The sequence below is a fragment of the Opisthocomus hoazin genome, chromosome 6, assembly GCF_030867145.1.
Source record: "Opisthocomus hoazin isolate bOpiHoa1 chromosome 6, bOpiHoa1.hap1, whole genome shotgun sequence".
NCBI lineage: Eukaryota > Metazoa > Chordata > Aves > Opisthocomiformes > Opisthocomidae > Opisthocomus > Opisthocomus hoazin.
Window position 1 is genome coordinate 20,238,347 of NC_134419.1, and position 14,578 is coordinate 20,252,924.

General features: G+C 40.4%; 1 protein-coding gene across 1 annotated transcript in view; it reads right to left on the reverse strand.

The window, feature by feature from the left end:
* The window catches only part of ABCA4 (ATP binding cassette subfamily A member 4), a 78,481-nt gene extending 69,427 nt beyond the window's left edge, over nucleotides 1-9,054 (reverse strand). Inside the window, exons 1-4 of the mRNA XM_075424947.1 lie at nucleotides 8,965-9,054; nucleotides 5,348-5,440; nucleotides 1,480-1,573; nucleotides 839-980 (exon numbers count right to left, since the gene is read on the reverse strand). Of these exons, the coding sequence (XP_075281062.1) occupies nucleotides 839-980; nucleotides 1,480-1,573; nucleotides 5,348-5,413 (302 nt within the window). The 5' untranslated portion in view covers nucleotides 5,414-5,440; nucleotides 8,965-9,054. The remainder of the gene's footprint in view (nucleotides 1-838; nucleotides 981-1,479; nucleotides 1,574-5,347; nucleotides 5,441-8,964) is intronic.
* Between the last annotated feature and the right edge of the window lie 5,524 nt (nucleotides 9,055-14,578).

The following is a 14,578-nucleotide window of genomic DNA, read 5'->3' on the forward strand; positions in this document are numbered from 1 at the left end:
ATTAATTTTAATCATTGGATGCTCCAAAGCTTGGAGCAAAGGGAAATTTTGAGCATTTTTTACAGCTATTCTAACAGGTTTTTACTCTAAAGGTATTTGTCCACTATGCTGTCTTTCATGACTCAGCTATAACAAACAATGCAGTGAAGCACTCCCACAGTTCTTTTTCACTAACAGTCCGGAAATCTCCCACCCTCCTATTCTGTTAATAAGCTTAATATCTGACAGTTACTATGCTGATTAGTATTTCACAAGTATATAGCCAAAACAGGTGCTACATTAGAAGTGGCAGTGCCGATTTTCCTTTGCTGCTACTTCATCAGAGCTCTCATTCAGAAGGGACAACTCAAGTGATGAGAAAAGAAAGCTTTAGGGTTTCATACTCTTTATATCAAAAAGATTTGTCCTGAGGCATTCACTAAGCATTAGACAATAGAAAGGATGGATTTTAAGTGAACATGTTCTCCAGAGACTCGTGCAACTGAACTCTTTCTCGAAAAGACCCAAACTAACATCATGAGCTCTCTTTCAACTTTGCTGATCACTGCTGGAATGAAACTGATGTGCTAGAGCTGAAAATTTTTGTCTTCCAGTGTTTGCACCCTGGTGTCTTCTTAAATGTTCACCTTTCCCTTTTTATTCACACCACAGAACAATTCTTTAAAATACCCCTCAGCGCACTGAGCGACTCTTCTAGCCAGGCTGAGGATATTCCATCCTTTCTGTTTGCATCATTCATGTCCAAGAATACTTCACAGGTGCCAAGAGCAGGCTATCAGCAGTTGCCTAGCAGGTCTGTATTGCCGCAACCCAGTCTCACACACACAGCTCTACTTACATGGAATTGTTGTAGTTAGACACAACACCTGGACCCTCTCCATGGGTTGGGCTGCGGAAACAGGGGTTGTTCATGTTACAGAAGATGCCATGTAACCATGGCAGTGTTCCCGCAGATGGCATTGCCTTGTTTGGGAAGTGACCTGGAGTACAGAAACACAAAATAGAAATGATTAGGTGTGTTTTCTAATGCAGCCTCTGTGAATCCAAATAGCACAGTGGGTTGGCTTACTACAGAAGGAATGTAATGGAAATCATACAGGTTTATCTTTTACTAAGCAAAAAAAAAAGTCACCAGTATAAGCAATATGGCTATTTTCAACTGAAATAAACTCTGAGCTTTTTTTTTTTTAAATTAGTGTTGAAGCAGTACTTTGTCAGTAACAGAATTACAGAAATCTACAAATTGACAGAATCTTGAGATCTCATGCAAGTCTGACCACAAAGCATCTCACAGGAAAACCAGAGCTTTCTTTTTTCTCCTCACTCGTAATTCTTCCAATATACAGCTACTGAAGCAAAGTCTGTTCTTTTGCCACCAGAGAATAATACTTGGCAAACAGGTCCTAGTGTCTCTGTCTGAGGTCTTCTAGCCATTATCCAGCACAAGTCAGAGCATTAAAACATCTTAAATGTTCTTACATTCATGTTGGCGATACAGTGGATTAGCTTTCCTCAGCCAGACAAGGGCAAGAAATAATGACAGAGGCCATACAAGCTCCACCAGAAAACGAAGCTGGAAAAAAAAGAAAAAAAATCAACTCAAATTTTACAGATGAACCATGTATAGAATCACTACATGACTGGAGGGCTGAGACCTTTCTCACAGCAGCAGTGCCCTGTGCAGCATGTGCCTATGGTTACTCCTTGCCTGTTTCACCATTTGGAAAGGACACACAAAAATAGCAAGGATTTCATCAGAGCCCCAGCAAGCATCACCATTAACTCAGTGCTTCTCCACCTCTTCTAAAGAAATGTTTAAGCATCCTGACTGAGGTAAAAAGAGGCAACAGGTAGTACTAAACTTCTAGATAGGCCAGATACAAGTCTAAACAGTTTTTATACAAAGTGGATGACTCTATAACAACACAGGGGAAAAAAGGATTAGGGTTTTTTTATCCACGCTTTAGCAATGCTGGGTTCATTAGCAGGCTGTCAGTGCACTGCGCTTACCTAAAGGTAAAAGACTTTAGCTTACATTCTTTGATCTTTACTTTTGCTTCTTTTTGTCATCATTCATTTCAACATTATTAGTTTTCTAATACAGGTGAAATACATTAAGATCAAACACCTTATTCAATACCATAGAAGACCCCATCAAAGGCCACTTTATTGCGCAGATCTTTCAACACACTTAGAACAGTCACAAGCTCCCAAATCATGAAAGAAAATCAAGGGTGCTGCTTTACCACAGCGCAACATCCTGCCTGGTTTTCAGTCTGTTTCCTCCACTCCTGTGTTTCAGTTTGGTTTATTGCCTCTGTGTGTTTTGGCAGAGGTTTGAAACTACAACCCTTTGATCCTGTGACGCAGGCTTTGGGCTCTGAGGACCAGCTATGCGATTTTTGTGTCCAGTCACGTGGCACTTTTTTTCTCCTCCCTACAAGAGCCAGGACAAACTCTCTCCAGAACTGGGATTGTAGCACATGCACAGGAAAGCCCTCCCTGCCTCCTTTCCTCTGCCCCCACCTCCCCAGCTAGGCATGAAATATGTAACAATTATGCATACAGCAGCAGAGCCAGAGACAAGATGGGTCATGTGTGATTTTTTTCTTCCCCCAGCCCCGACTGAGCCATGCAGAGCAAAAGATACTCCACAGCATAATTAAGAACAGGTTTTTGGAGCTGTCCTGTTTTTTCCACTATAACTTTGTCTAATAGCTTTAGTTAAGCACAGTTTATGCTTACAGCAAAAGGGCAGAGAGCTTTACACCAGGCAACCATTTCCCATTTCATACTTTTTCTCTTAACTCTTCCTTTCATAAAACATAACAACAACCCCCCCACACACACACACTCACACACCTAGAAAGTTATGCATACCTGATATTTTTAAAGTCAAACCAGATCTTACCAGCAGCAAAGAGCAGATGACACAGTTACTAGAGAAGGAAACCTGCCATCATACAGCTCTTCTTGACAGCTGTTGTGGACAGCTCAGAATACAGTGTTACAGACCCTTCTCAGTAGGGGTCCACAAGGTCTGATTAACACCCATGGCCATCCATTTGATAAGATGTTTGGGACAAGCATTACACACCCATATAACACTGAGGGGTAAGAACTGGGGAGACTCATTGGTTGTCATCTTTGCTGCAGAGTGAATCTCGGTTGTTCCTCAGATGTTGGTTCATACTTCATTCCCAGGAAATAAAAAATCCTCAGACCTGAATTCAGTAATTCCTTTCTGTCTGAGCTAACTAGTTTGGAATGGATTGAAGGCTAAAGCACAAGGGAAGCCTTCTTTCAAGCTGGTACACAATGTGTCATGCAATAAAGTGCTGTTAGCCCTCTGATTCTTTCCTATTATCCTTTTCCTGAGGACATACAGGTGTCTCAGAATGCACTAGAAGGATCAGAGAGCAGCCCATAGGCTCGTAGAACCACAGGATAAACAGCCAGAAATCCCACAGAGAAACATAATATCCAGACGGAGCTGTAATGGACCAAGCACAGCCATACGACCATATAAATGTGACAAACTTAAATTGGCTGTGGATGAACTGTTAACTCTGTGACGAAGTCTTTTCCTCTTGTGAATTAGACTAAATCATGAACTTGAGTAGACTAGATATGCCTCCATTCATGGTACTACATGATGCTTTACAAAAACCAGGCTGATTTTCCCAAAACATATTTTATAGCTACTTTTGCCATAGTTTTTTGTTTTGGCTACCTTGTTCCTCTGTGTGGACAAATAAGCAGGTAAGTTTTTATACTTAGAAAAGCAAATTATTTTTACTGACTTTGTTGTAAAATGTTTTACTCGTCAGAGTGGAGAAAAGACTTCTTCCTTGTGGATTAAATCACTGTCCTTACAAGCTAGGGGTGATCATCACAGAAAGGGATCCCTGGTAACACCAGGAAACACCAAGTTAGCACTTTTTAAAATTCTGTACAAAAAAACTAAACAAGGAAAAAGATATTTCCTGAAACTCAAGCAGGCACTTTGGGTCACGTATCTGAGCAGACTTGCCCAAATAAAACAGTATTTCATAAACTGAAAATAATTACATAAATATCCTTTTGCTAAAAATAAACAGTGGTTTCCAATTCTCAGTATACACACATTTGAAGATCAGAAAGACATGGATTTTCTATTTGGGATTTTTTTTTCTGAACTTGAGAACCAAACTCCTACAGCTCCTTGACAACCAGTAGCTGATGGCTAGCTTCAAAAAGCAGTGCTTATATTTGGTATAATTTAGCTCAAGTATGGATTGGTGACTTTCATACTGTATTAAATCATGAGTTGGCAATGTTATATGCATCAGCTGTTGATGGCAATGTAGATAGTGGGAGAAAGTCTACTGGGAAGCTATGAAAGAAAGGACATTCAATTTGTCTATGAAGACAATCAGATAATCCTCTGATACTGGAAGCTGAAACACATTAGTCATTCCTAATGACTAAAATCAGGTCAGCATAGGTAAGCATTTCAACTCATCCCATGGTTCAGTTTGACTCTATTAATCTCTATTATTATGGCAAAATTGTTGCATGACTGTTACAGCCTCACAGATGCCCTAATGTACTTTTAAATTTTTTTTAGTTTGAAACAGGTAATTTATCACTATAGGACCTCAAAGGGACTTCCTTTGCCTATAAATGAAGCAAAGGGACCTACTTTGCTGGACAGAAGTAGTAGCAGTATATCAGATGACCAAGACCCTAGTCTGCAGTTTTGTTTGACTCTAAATAAATTTGGCTTAAAGAGAAAAAAAAAAAAAAAGAAGAAAAAAGAGCAATGATGCAATAAGGGGGAAAATAATACATAATTTGCTCTAAGACAAAGCATCGTAAGATCTAAGAGGATTTGAAAGGAATGAAAGTAATTCTCTGATTTTCACTTTACTTATGTCGTTCAGACATATTAAAAAAAAGATAAAATCTATGTGAACTTCAGGGCTCTAACTGAATTCAGATCTAAGAGCAGCTGGGTGCGAGGAGCAAATCTAAAATTAAGAATCAAACCTCCCTGAGCTGAATGTGCCCACGATGTTTTCTAACAGCAGATCTTTTTATGTAAAATACAAAAATATTACTATCTACAACTCTCCTTCTGGTACACAATACTATTTGTTGAAGAAAACTCCAAGTATTCTATGTTTAGTCTGTAAAGACCAGCTTTGCAGATTGCACCAGACAAGATCCTAGACAGCAGGCCCATAGAAAGATCACATTTGATTCTTGGAGGAATCTGTGATTTTTACATCCTGATAAACGTATCAGTCACTTCATCTAGTGGAGTGCACAGTCCAGATATGAAATCCAAAGACTAATACTTCACCTTTTGTCTTTTCCGGAGGATCCAGTTCTTCCAGAGTAGAAGTCTGACTTGCCTAAAGAAGCTCATTCTTCCGCATCAACACTTCTGGTTAACCTGTGGCAAAGGATGCATTGCCATTTCTCAGCTGACAGCTGAAACAGACCTCAGAGCAAAATAAGAGCTTTCTGTTCTTATTTTAAGATTATGTTATCATAGAGATTGGTTCCTTTCATTGTCTGCACTATTTAATTTTACACTTGATACACTATCATACATGAAAAATTGTTTTTTTCCTTTGTTTAGAGGCTTTTCCTGTGACATATTTATCGGTGCCAGAAAGCAGTAGAGAGGAAAAGCATCTCTTTCAAATGAAAAAAGTCGTTGAGTCCCGCTATTAACTTGGACATTTTAGTAGAGATACAACAGAAATTAAACCATTGTATGCTCTGTTTTCTTGGTTCATGACTCATTTTAATGACCATGAATTTTTACTTTCAAAAGGAAAAAGTGAGTTTGACATATAAATCTAAATACCAGATACAGGAACCTATTGAAAAATAGACAAACCATTTGAATGTGCTACCTGTATCAACTTCCTCCTTTACAGCTGCCTTAGGGATTTAAATGATTGAAGAGTAGATTCTTCATGAATGCTTAGTAACTGGGAGAGTGTGGAAAAGGAAATGGTAGTTACACATTGGAAAACACTTTCTAATGATAAGAATGGTGAAGGAGTAGAACTGATTGCATAGGAGGGCTGTGGGGCCTCCATTGCTGGAGATTACTCAAACCTCTGTCAAGACTTACACAGGTAAAACCGCTCATGGATTAGATGATTTGTTGAGTCTTGCCACTCTTCTTCTAGAATTTTATTTCCAGAAAATCTATTAAATGGAGGAGATTTTGTCTGATTTTAAGAGGCAAGGTTTCGAAAACATGTCACAATATTTTGGCCTAGTGTGTTAACAAAGCATTAGTTAAAAGCATTAGATAAAAATCAGTAATAATTATTTGACCGTTTCAGAAAATCATCTCAGGTTCACATTTTATGAACTGAAAAGGAATTTAGACCTCAACCAAGGAGGAGGTGGTCCGCACTGCGGAAAGGCTGGCACCAGCCCTGACTAACCCCGCTGGAAGTGATCCTAAGGAACGTGCAGATCTTTTCTGACATACCAGGCATGGAAGAGATCGGAGAGGAATATTTAAGGCCAAACTTAAATAGAGTTGGCTGTGTTGCTTATTTGGGATCAAATAACAAACCAACAATTTTTCAGAAAGCATATCCATGCAAAACCAATGATGCCAAAACCTGGAGCATTTTCTGTATTTTGTAGGTCAACAGTTTCATGCAATTTTCAACATCACTCCATCAACTCTAATTGCTTAAGCTATAGAGCACCGCAAGAAGTCAGACTAGCTATAGAAAGCTACTGCTGTTGTAAAGAATAAATGCATTAACTCTTCATGGTTTGAAGAGATACGCTTTTGGGGTGCAACAGCCTCCCACTTTGAGTGGATAAAAGCTAAAGTGAACAAAATTAACCCACAGCTTGGTGACTTGCCAAACACCACAAGTTCAAAAGTGGTGTTAATAGTATAGGCAATATTGGGATCCTAAACATACATCATGACATGCAGAAGAGGACCAGTTCTGTTTCGGTAGATCTAGCTTCACACTGATAGGATCTGAAGCCTATTTCAACTCACTACGGGAGGAAACATTATTGAAGTCTTGACATTGAGACCAAAGAACTGAATACAGAGGAATAAGAAATTCTCATCAAATTGGCTAAATGCTAGTCCTTCCAGAGTTTACCACAATGTAATTGTGCAAAAAGGCAGCCAATCATGTAGTAACAGAGGCCAGTTTTGCAAGCCTAAGTGTCAGCACACAGACGTTTCTTTTCACAAACCTGACACTAGGAAACCAATCCAGATAGACTGATTAATTGCTGAGTGTACTCAGGAAACAGAAAAGGCTAAATTTAGACACTAACATTCAAATTTTTTTTTCCTTCACTGGCTGAAAAGAAGCACACCTAGTTCTTATTCAGACATTTAACCAATCCAGGGCACTTCTGAGTAATTAACTGTTGGAAGGGTTTAGAATCCAGGAACAAGGCTGAGCATCACCAAGAAAAGACAACACTTTTTCAGTTTCACTAGTGGCAGCAGGTTCTGCATGTAAACAGGCTCATGGTTCATAAGAACATTCTCACATGGAAAGCTGTCCTATATTTGGTTGCAGGCAACTCCCAGCAGTCACCAACTTGCAGCAGCCGTTAGAGTGGCATGCCTGCCTCTCCTCAGGAGTATCCAGTGAGGTTCTTTTCACAGAACTGGCAGCTATGAGCAGTCAGGCGGCTTTCTGACATTTCTGACACTCTTGCATAACCCAGGGCTCTCCAATCTGCTGCTGTTCTGAAGAATGAATACTGCAACTAAACAGATGGACACTGCAATCTTTCTGCAACACCTGTGAAAGGAAATTCAAGCCTTCATGTCAAGGCCATAGAATCTGTAGTCTGCCAATGGCCCAGGCTCTGCTCTTCCTCCCGACTCTTTACTGAGCCAGCCTTTGTTAAGAGTTTCTACCTCAACAGAAGATTCCCTAGTAGTACAGACAGTCTTACCTCATGTTCGTAAATCTCTCGCTACGTATGACATGCCTGCACCACCCAGTAACTTTCACTACTATTAGCAAGAAAATTTGTAGTGCAAGGCCATAAATGGATAGCCAGATAAAATGGCTGTTAGCATCTGCTCTGGAAAATCTAGCTACTTTTCTGAGAATGAAAATATAAGTAGTAAACAAGCCAAAACCAATAACCTTATGGAAAAAAAAAGGCAATAAGTAAGGTTATCAAGATTGTGCTTGCTATTTAACCTTTAAGGTTTTTCACATTAAACCTTGCTAGTTACATTTGTCGATAGTGATGGGGAGAGATATTCCTTGTAAGAGGAGCAACTCAACGACAGACAACCTAATTAATATGCAAAGTGCCAAAGGAATGGTGCTTTAAGAAAGCAACTACTAGATTGATTACCAAAGCTAAGATTCTGTTAAATGAGTGAAAATTTAAAAATATTTATCTTTTTGGCCTAAACCAGACTATTTAAGTTATGGCATTAATACATGAAGTACAATCAACATACAAAACTTAAAGAAAAATTCTATTTTGCTCGTCAGACATACTTGAGAATCACTTCTAATCTTAGGATGAACAAGTATACATTTATATTTCCCCAGACTGCTTTGTTTATAAAACCTTCACTAGGCGCTAAAGGGAACGAACCTTGATTTCCTAAATGGAACAGCTTCACAGATGTGAGCGTAAAAGTGTACTAACTTTATACTACTTAGAAATCTGAATTAAACAAGTGAACACCAGACAAAAGTGTAGGAAAGAAAGAACCTAAATAATGCAATCAGAAGACAGTGGACAGATAAGCCTCAGATTCTGTAGCAGCACAGAATAAATAAGGAATAATTAATTTTCAATCCTGAAATATCCTTGCCTCTCTGGGCATTAGTCAGACAGACTAACATAGAATTGCATGGTTAAGATTGAAGCTCTACTAATTTGAGCACAACACTGTAATAAAATGGAGTAGGACCATGATAAAAATAGTACCTGTCAATAGCGTGTTGAGAACTTGGGCTCAGGAGGTACGTGAACTTCTGGAGTGATTAGTCATGGTGGAGATCTAGCTTCATTCTTTAAACACACCACCATTCTCACAAAAATCAGTGGTGGCTTGAGACAGCTGCAATTAGAAACAGTACAGGCACTAGAAGAAACTCAGTTTCCAAAAAAACAAAGTTTACTAACATAGATATTAACCCCCTCCTAAAACCAGAAAAAGCCCCATGCACTTACGAACTGTTCATTCAGTTTTTCATTAAGAAGCTAATGAAAATTATGACTGTTACTATTTAGAATTGCATATGCTTGCTGCCTGAAGACAACATGCTCAAGGGATGTGACTTATATCCATGGCATATGAAAAATTTTGTTTTGTTAATTTTCTTCTTGCAGCCTCCTTTCCAGGAGGCTGATTGTAAGAGCCAACAAAAATAACCTGGTTCTATCACCAGCATACTACTGAAGCATGGGAAGACTCTTACAAAACTCCAACTCAAGAAAATAAAAAATAGCAATTTTTTTTACTTTATCTTTTTTTTTCCTAGCAGTTCATACTATAACATGGAATAATAATTAAATGGAATAATAAATAAACATCTTTAAACAATGAAATAATACAAAAAGGCCTTTTCTTCAATCTTTTCCTGGCTTTTGCACTTCAGCATGGAAATATTGTGACAGCGTTTATCAAGTAGGCCTTCTTGCTAGACAGCACATATTCTAGTGTTACAGCTGGAACCACAAAAAGGTGTCTGGGTTAGGAATGAAGTTAACCATTTATTTCTCAGCTGATAGTACAGGAGGCTGAAGACAGTCATACAGTGAATCAGGTATTTCTATATTTTGCTTTATGTGAGGTGATTAATAGTGAGGCCTCGAAATGAGGTAATCAGATTAGCATCATGTAGAGTAAGGTTTCATATTTTGGCTGGCTGCCAACAACAAACAACAGCTCTTCCCTGACTTCATCCTGGAGATTCAGCAGAACATTCCTGGCCTCCAGATTGTCAACAGCAGTTAGTAAATGGTCCTCTTACCCTGCTTATACTATATCGATTACACCTTATTATAAAAAGCTATCAAGAAATTCTCTCAAATGAGTATTTTTTTAAGCCATTGTCTTCTGAATTTAATCACTACCCACAGTATGTTCCTGCTTTTTCTGAGAAGCCTGAGCTCCAAGGGTACCGACATATCACACTCTTCCTCTACCATCAGGTTAAGAACAGTGCGACATGTTCATTAATTCTTAAATTCTTTAATATTATCACAACAAACAAGTATCACTCTTAGTAACTTCATTAGCAGAGTCTTTCAACTATACGTCTGCTGATACCGGCCTTAGAGAAGACGGAAGTCTTTCCCACTACTTCAAAACTTAGTTCATGGGTTTTTCAATGCTTTCCCTAAGCTCCACGTGTTTCACGAAGGAGGCACAAGTGTTTGGGTTTTTTTTCTATTGGGGACAATGTTTTAGAGACTGGGAATTTCTTTGAGGCTTTCTAGGCAAATCAGAACTGCAGTAACTGGAGAAGGCTATTTTTTTTTCACTCCATACATTTTCACAAATTTTTCTTACAAAATTAATGTCCTTGCTGTTGCTATAATTCCCTTGTGAAAGGCCTGGGAAGTTTGTTCTTGAAACTTCTGTGTGTGCAGAAATATAGGTCGTTCACTTCTTCACAGACCATCACTTTCCAAGAACAGAGACAGGGAGACACAAAAGTAACTGTTTCACAACATCACTACAGGAGAAAAAAAAAATTAATTCTTCTCATCTGACCTCCGATTTTATATTTTCTAGAACTTCTAAAATGTCAGCAAGCTGCAAGCTCCCACAGAAATACATGAAGCTAAATACCCCATGGTCTTATGTGTGTTCAGACTCGGACCTCCAGAGATGGATTCAGAGACCTTTTCAACAAGTTCTATCCTATGTCAACTAATATTTACTAAATAAAGTTACATATTAGTATTAAAGAGCTCACTGCACGTCTCCAATATCAATCACCCCAAGTAGTGTGGTCAGACCAGAACAAAAAAGCACTGAGTGAACACTGAATTCTTCATAGATTTTCATCTGTAAGGGTTGGAAGAGACAGCAATGCAGCAAAACCTCCCACCACTGCTCATCTCATGCTGCGCATTGGCTCTGTACAAGCATTGTCACAGATTCCCTCCCTGCCTCACTGTGACTGTTCTTCCAAGCAGAAGTCGAGCACCAACCCAGCCTTCATTATTTAAGTTTATTTAGCTCAGGAAGTGTGGGCTGGATGAGTGGTTGGTGAGGTGGATTGAGAACTGGCTGAATGGCAGAACTCAGAGGGTTGTCATCAGCAGCGCTGAGTCTAGTTGGAGGCTGGTAACTAGTGGTGTCCCTCAGGGATCAGTACTGGGCCCAGCCTTGTTTAACTTCTTCATCAATGACCTGGATGAAGAGTTAGAATGTACCCTCAGCATGTTTGCTGATGACACCAAACTGGGAGGTGTAGTAGATACACCAGCAGGCTGTGCTGCCATTCAGCGTGACCTGGACAGGCTGGAAAATTGGGCAGAGAGGAACCTGATGAGGTTCAACAAGGGCAAGTGCAGGGTCCTGCACCTGGGGAGGAACAACCCCATGCATCTGTACAGGCTTGGGGCAGACCTGCTGGAGAGCAGCTCTGAGGAGAGGGACCTGGGAGTGCTGGTGGACGACAGGTTAACCATGAGCCAGCAGTGTGCCCTGGCTGCCAAGAAAGCTAATGGCATCCTGGGGTGCATTAGGAGGAGTGTGGCCAGCAGGTCGAGGGAGGTTCTCCTTCCCCTCTACACTGCCCTAGTGAGGCCCCATCTGGAGTACTGTGTCCAGTTCTGGGCTCCCCACTTCAAGAAAGATGAGGAGCTACTGGAGAGAGTCCAGCGGAGGGCTACAAGGATGGTGAGGGGACTGGAACATCTCTCCTACGAGGAGAGGCTGGGGGAGCTGGGCTTATTCAGGCTGGAGAAGGCTGCGAGGAGACCTAATATATGCTTACAAATATCTGAAGGGTGGGTGTCAGGAGGATGGGGCCAAGCTCTTTTCAGTGGTGCCCAGCGACAGGACAAGGGGCAATGGGCACAAACTGAAGCATAGGAAGTTCCGTCTGAACATGAGGAAGAACTTCTTCCCTCTGAGGGTGACGGAGCACTGGAACAGTGGAACCCAGGAAGGCTGTGGAGTCTCCTTCTCTGGAGATACTCAAGACCCGCCTGGACAAGTTCCTGTGCAGATTGTCATAGGTGACCCTGCTTCGGCAGGAGGGTTGGACTAGATGACCCACAGAGGTCCCTTCCAACCCCTACCATTCTGTGATTCTGTGATTTAAAAGGATAAAAAAGGATGTGGCAAGTGTTTTTCTGTTTCTCCTTCACAGGGCTTTGGGGAGACCTTTGAGAATCCTCCACGAAACTTCGTTTCACTGGACGGAACAATCGACAGGTTTCCAGGAGAGCACACTGCAGCTCTGACAGCAGAGCACTGTGCTTGGCACACTGCTTCCTTCCCAGCGCCATCTCTGGACCTTCACACCTCTGCACAGATTTGCCACCTAAACCACTGACTTTAGCCTGGCTTCCTTCACAGAGGATGACACGGCAACCTCCTCTTTTGCAAGTGGCTTTGATCTAATTTCTGTTGGACATATGTTCATATCACAGCTAAGACACACCCTGCTGCAATCCTGACAGAGAATCAAAAGGCTTTATAAAGCCACAGAGGGAAGTCCGCTGACTAACGGCAGTGCGAAGCAGAGAAACTAGCGCGGCTGCTGCTCGGCTGTAGACTGTGTTTAAGCACTACAACTATGCTCGAGGCAGTCGGACAAGTTAATAGTTTTATTCAGCAAACAACCATTTTAACCCTGAGATTCTAACTCAAGTTATTTTAAGAAAATGGATCCTTTTTTTTGCTGCCTGCACGTACACAGAGACAGCTCTAACAGATTAAACTAATCTCTCCTAATTAGATTTTTTACATCACAATTGGATGATGGTAGAGTATATTTGTTTTCCACGTTCAACTACATCAGCTGTGCCTGTGACCCATTTCTGCTTTGTAAAGACTGGGATCTTTGAAAGTAAACAGAGGAACCTTATCATTTCGCCTGGGAGCGGAAAATACAGTTCAGCTTATGGAGGGCACTGCACAATTTCTCTGGTAGCTCTTCCCATAGTTGTCAGTATCACTTAGGGATTTCCTAATGATCTGCAGTTTGTTGCCAGCAGCAATAAAAGGAGGCATTCCATTCACGTATCAGAACATAATGGAAGAAATGAGCGGAAATAGAGATTTGGTGACAGTACTTGCATTATGCCTACAATAGATATCTGGTAACATAAAAGTTCCCTGTGATGTACTTCATGAACACCTACATGCAATACATAGGGTCATACTGTATGTGTGTTCTGTTATTCCCTCACCTACACATGCCATAGTTTCAACAGCTACTTTAAATACCAGTATTTTATTAGTTTTCTTATTTCCAGGCTTATTCCTGACTTTTGACTTCAAAGTCCTATCTGGTTAAATGCTGTTTGTTCAGCAAATTATAAAAACATCCCTAGTAAAGCCTCCGCAACACAATCAAAGATTTCTCTAAAATTAATAGAATTTTAAAATTACCTGAAAAGATAGGTTTGAAAATATGCATGCTCATGTGTACTGGGTGTGCTCATTGGCAAATGCTTCCAATTTTCAGGAATAATGATTTCCAGCATCCAGGCAATTTCTTAACTGGTGAGATGGTCTCTCTTACCCATGTAGGAAAGCATGTCCCTAGACATTGCCTCACTAGAAATCTACCACAATTATTGCTAACAAAATTTTGCCCAGGCAACCTGTAGGACTGTGCATGTATAAATGTATCTTACATAGATAAACAGATACGCGTCCGTGTGTGTGTGTGTAGGGAAAACTACTTAACTACTGTGTTAAGTTTTGCAGCCAGCTACCTTAAACTGCTGCGGAAAATCCAAGCTGAAGGTTTTTAAATTTTTCCTAACGTGCTTCAGAGGCCTCCATCAGTGAAATAGATAAGGAGTGACCTGAAGGACAAGAAGGACAAGAATGGGAAGCTCTGGCAAACTGGGGTCAAATGGTATTTCTTGGATATGACTGCTAGTAAAAAAATTAAAGATAGGAGACAAAAAGTGAGGAAACCAGTTGCACTACTTGAATCACTGGCAAGGAACAAGATGCAAAGAAATGAGTGCACAGAAACTAGTGGAAGCTGTATTATTCACAAGGTTTCTGATAAAACGGTTCAAGCAGAGTGCTAACCAGAAATGAGAGAGAAGAAGAAAAGCCCAGTGAAACGTCTGTTTGAAAGGTGTATTTCTAAGAATCAAAGACAGGCAGAATCAGATTCCTCCGCATGTCAAACACAGTGAAAAGTGGCATCTTAAACAGATCCTGTCCATATACAAACCCAGCGGAGGGCTAATCCCCCCAATCTGTGGTTAAACAAGGACAAAGCACACCACGTGCAAACTCAGAAGGCACCTTTTCTACTGCTGGCATAATCCAGTTTACCTCACATGGAAACTCTTCTGTCATCCAGCAGTATAAGGGCTGAGGAGTGAG